Source organism: Mizuhopecten yessoensis, unplaced genomic scaffold (assembly GCF_002113885.1).
Source record: "Mizuhopecten yessoensis strain PY_sf001 unplaced genomic scaffold, ASM211388v2 scaffold5857, whole genome shotgun sequence".
In the NCBI taxonomy this organism is placed as follows: Eukaryota; Metazoa; Mollusca; class Bivalvia; order Pectinida; family Pectinidae; genus Mizuhopecten; species Mizuhopecten yessoensis.
In genome coordinates this window covers 67,574-71,342 of record NW_018406258.1, presented here as the reverse complement: position 1 = coordinate 71,342, position 3,769 = coordinate 67,574, and the positions used below count along the sequence as shown (strand labels likewise).

Genomic DNA, 3,769 nt, shown 5'->3' with positions numbered 1-3,769 from the left:
TATATAAGTGTAAAAGGATATAAGTATCTTAGTATATAAGTGTATAATTATATAAGTATCTTAGTATATAAGTGTATAAGTATATAAGTATCTTTTTGTTATTGTTCCTATGTACATTGACTGATCTTAGTATATTAGTGTATAAAACAATGGACACGTGCCACTTAAGCAGTAAATTCAAGCAGTTTCTTGACACCTGTCACCTGAGTCGTCATCCTTGATACTCCAGGTGTTACGTTAACTTCCGTTCTCTACATCCCCAGACATATGTCATAGTAAAACCGAAGCCTCAGTCAGCGCAACCTTACGGATGAGACAAAAAGACTAGTTTGATCCTTTGATGTACATCAAAGCAATCTTGCGGTCCTATAATGGTAAAAAAACGAATAGATTCGAAGTTCGGTTTCGCTCCTCTGTGAGCTTCGGAGGTAAGGTATCAGCCTGAGCGATTGATCGGGTTTTTCGTCTGAGACCAATCAGATAGCTTGTATGGCGCCTTAAATATTCCAGGGGTGCAGAGAGCGAGAGTGAGCGTAACCCCTGATATAGAGAAGGGGTGCAGAGAGCGAGAGTGAGCGTAACCCCTGGATATAGAGAAGGGGTGCATAGAGCGAGAGTGAGCGTAACCCCCGATATAGAGAAGGGGTGCAGAGAGCGAGAGTGAGCGTAACCCCTGATATAGAGAAGGGGTGCAGAGAGCGAGAGTGAGCGTAACCCCGGATATAGAGAATTGGTGAGTCGTCTGCACTGTAAAATTCTGGTGTTCAATTGTATGTATCGTTCTTGTTCCATCATCCCCTATGAAAAAATAGATATTGGCAAGCAAAACATATTCATCACCTGACTAAGAAACTAAGTCAGATAGTTAAAGCATGTAATTTTTATTAAGGGGTAATATCAATTATTATACATATAACACATATCGTTACATATTTTTCGAAGTAAGATCTATTGATATATGGTAGAATGACACTTCATATATACATATATATAACAATGACATATATTGAACGCTTTTTGGTGAAACGAAATATGATATAATGAATTATTGTCCTCTCACTCCTTCGAGAGGTCTCGGCTTACAGCTGTTTCTTTGAGAGGCGTCTCTTTCTTCCTTCCGTCCCATTAAGGGTCGGCGATCGCTGTCCCAGTTCAACCTCGGTTTAAATTTGTTAATTCTGCCCGTGTTTCTTTTTTATATGTCCTCGTTATCATATTCAAAGACGTAATCTACTTTCTAACACTACATTTTTAGAAACATTCCAAGATACCTTAAGGATCCCCACTGCACTTTGCGTTTTTTTCTTTATACAGTTACCTCCCCTTAACTTCAGTTTAGATGTAACTGTAAACAAGTTTGGGCAGAACACTTCTCCAATGACAAGGTAGCTCAATTAGTTAGTGCGATTGTATATTAATTTGACGTCCGGGTTTCGAATCAATGCATTGACCCAACACAAATCATGTGTCCATATGCTCTTAAAAACCAGGTTCACATTTAAGAATCCTTGTCCCACTGTACCTCGTTTTTCCCTTTATACAATAACCTCCGGTTAACTTCTATTTGGATAAAATTGCAGCACATTAGGTCGAGGATAATTCCGTTGACCAGATAGCTCATTCGATTAGAGCGAGAGTATAACAATCTGAAGTTCAGGGTTCGAATCACGGTCCTGTCCCTTTCATTTTTTACTCTCAGAACACTCATGTTGATTACAATGTTTATTCCATCTTTATAATTTCTCATCAAAGCTCAACACGGTATAGTTTCGTTTCAGAAATGATTTATCAAAGCTAAAGTCTGCCGGAAGAAATACTTTTCAATTCTTTGTTACAGTTTTTGGCAGTGGGGCGGAGATCCGTTAAGATTAAACATACATTTTGTATTGAGTGGATATTTTGCAAATTTCAAAAAAGTCCACATTATCTTGATACAAGCAGGGGTATAAGTCCTTATCGACGTCTCCATATTAACAGTTACTTTTCCAACGTTAATTCGGATCATTTTCATAACACATGGTATATTTTCCCTGACTAATGCATTGCATGAAAGATAAACAGATTATTACAAGCGTGCGGTCGACTAAGTTCACATTTAAGGAAAGTGCCGACGGTTCCTGATATATTCAAAAGTTCTTATATAGGCGGTGGTTTGTCGAAGGTTGATGTCCCTGAACTCCGTCATGTACATTCTGTAACATAAATGAATAATACATTTAAGTAATAAAAAGTAATAATTAAGTATAAATTAATTTATATTTAATCAACCATGGGATCGGCACTTAGATATTAACGACGAAAAAACAACTAATTTACTTATTCTCTCTGCTGACTTTTCTATTACTCATGACTTCTTATGTTATTGTTAACTAATTAATAATAATAATAATTCGAGGCTCTTATATGCCGCTTTATCACAACCTAGTTCGTAGGTCGTCTAAAAGTGGTTCACAAATTATTATAGTGGTTATAGGGCCTTTGCAACCAGCCAATATCTTTCTCGACTCCCTTGGAACATACAGCTAGTGCTGCCATTTCGGCGCTCACAGCTAGCATTCTACAATTCTAGCACTGCCCAAACACATACTCATTTGCAGCTGAGTAGACTGGCACAAGTGGAGTAAAGTATCTTGCTCAAACCCGTGACGCGAACCCGCAACCCTTAGGTCACGAGCCGGACGTCCTACATCTAGACTACCGTGCCTCCTTAAGGATTAAGGATGGCGTAAAGATTACATCTATATACAAAGTTAGATACAAATAAAACTCTGCAGGTTATGCTTTTGAATTATTTTGAAAAAACAAAACAATTGAAAAAAAGGAGAAAAAGATTGTTAAAAAAAGACGTTAATTTGGAGTATTCTAAAAAGTCGTTGGGTAAGATAAAGTGGGCTTCTGAGGACACATGTGCTAAGCAACTCATCGGAACTACTAATCCTATACATATTTATAATGGATGGATTAGTTATTCGTGCGTCTGACGACATCCTTCATGATTGATATTATTTTATTAATATTTCTTCACGATTGATGAGAGAGAAGATATCTAACAGTGTCTTCAGTAATACTAGATACTTTTCACGAGTGTCCACCTATGGTTACCAAATTTCTAAACCTATCTATGATATGTAGTGCTCATCTTATATTATCATTAATGTGATATCTAGTGCAAATCTAACATTATCTTCTCTATGATATATAGTGCTCATATTATATAATCCTCTCTATGATATGTAGTGCTCATCTTATATAATCCTCTCTATGATATGTAGTGCTCATCTTATATTATCCTCTCTATGATATGTAGTGCTCATCTTATATTATCCTCTCTATGATATGTAGTGTTCATCTTATATCATCTTGTCTATTATATGTAGTGCTCACCTTATATTATCCTATCTATAACATGTAATACTCAATTTATATTATCTTCTCTATGGTATTTAGTGCTCATTTTCTATAATCCTGTCTATGATAAGTAGTGCTCATCTTATATTATCCTCTTTATGATGTGTCGTGTTAATCTTATATGATCCTCTCTATGATATGTAGTGTTAATCTTATATTATCCTCTCTATGATATGTAGTGTTAATCTTATATGATCCTCTCTATGATATGTAGTGCTCATCTTATATTATCCTCTCTATGATATGTAGTGCTCATCTTATATTATCCTCTCTATGATATTTAGTGCTCATATTATATTATCCTGTCTATGCTAAGTAGTGATCATCTTATTTTATCTTGTCTATTATATGTAGTGCTCAT

The 3,769-nt window shown here is 35.9% G+C and overlaps 1 protein-coding gene across 1 annotated transcript in view; it reads right to left on the bottom strand.

The window, feature by feature from the left end:
* Window positions 1–864: 864 nt before the first annotated feature.
* Window positions 865–3,769, bottom strand: part of LOC110451163 (neural cell adhesion molecule 1-B-like) — a 61,615-nt gene continuing 58,710 nt past the window's right edge. Inside the window, exon 12 of the mRNA XM_021499026.1 lies at window positions 865–2,192. Within this exon, the coding sequence (XP_021354701.1) occupies window positions 2,182–2,192 (11 nt within the window). The 3' untranslated portion in view covers window positions 865–2,181. The remainder of the gene's footprint in view (window positions 2,193–3,769) is intronic.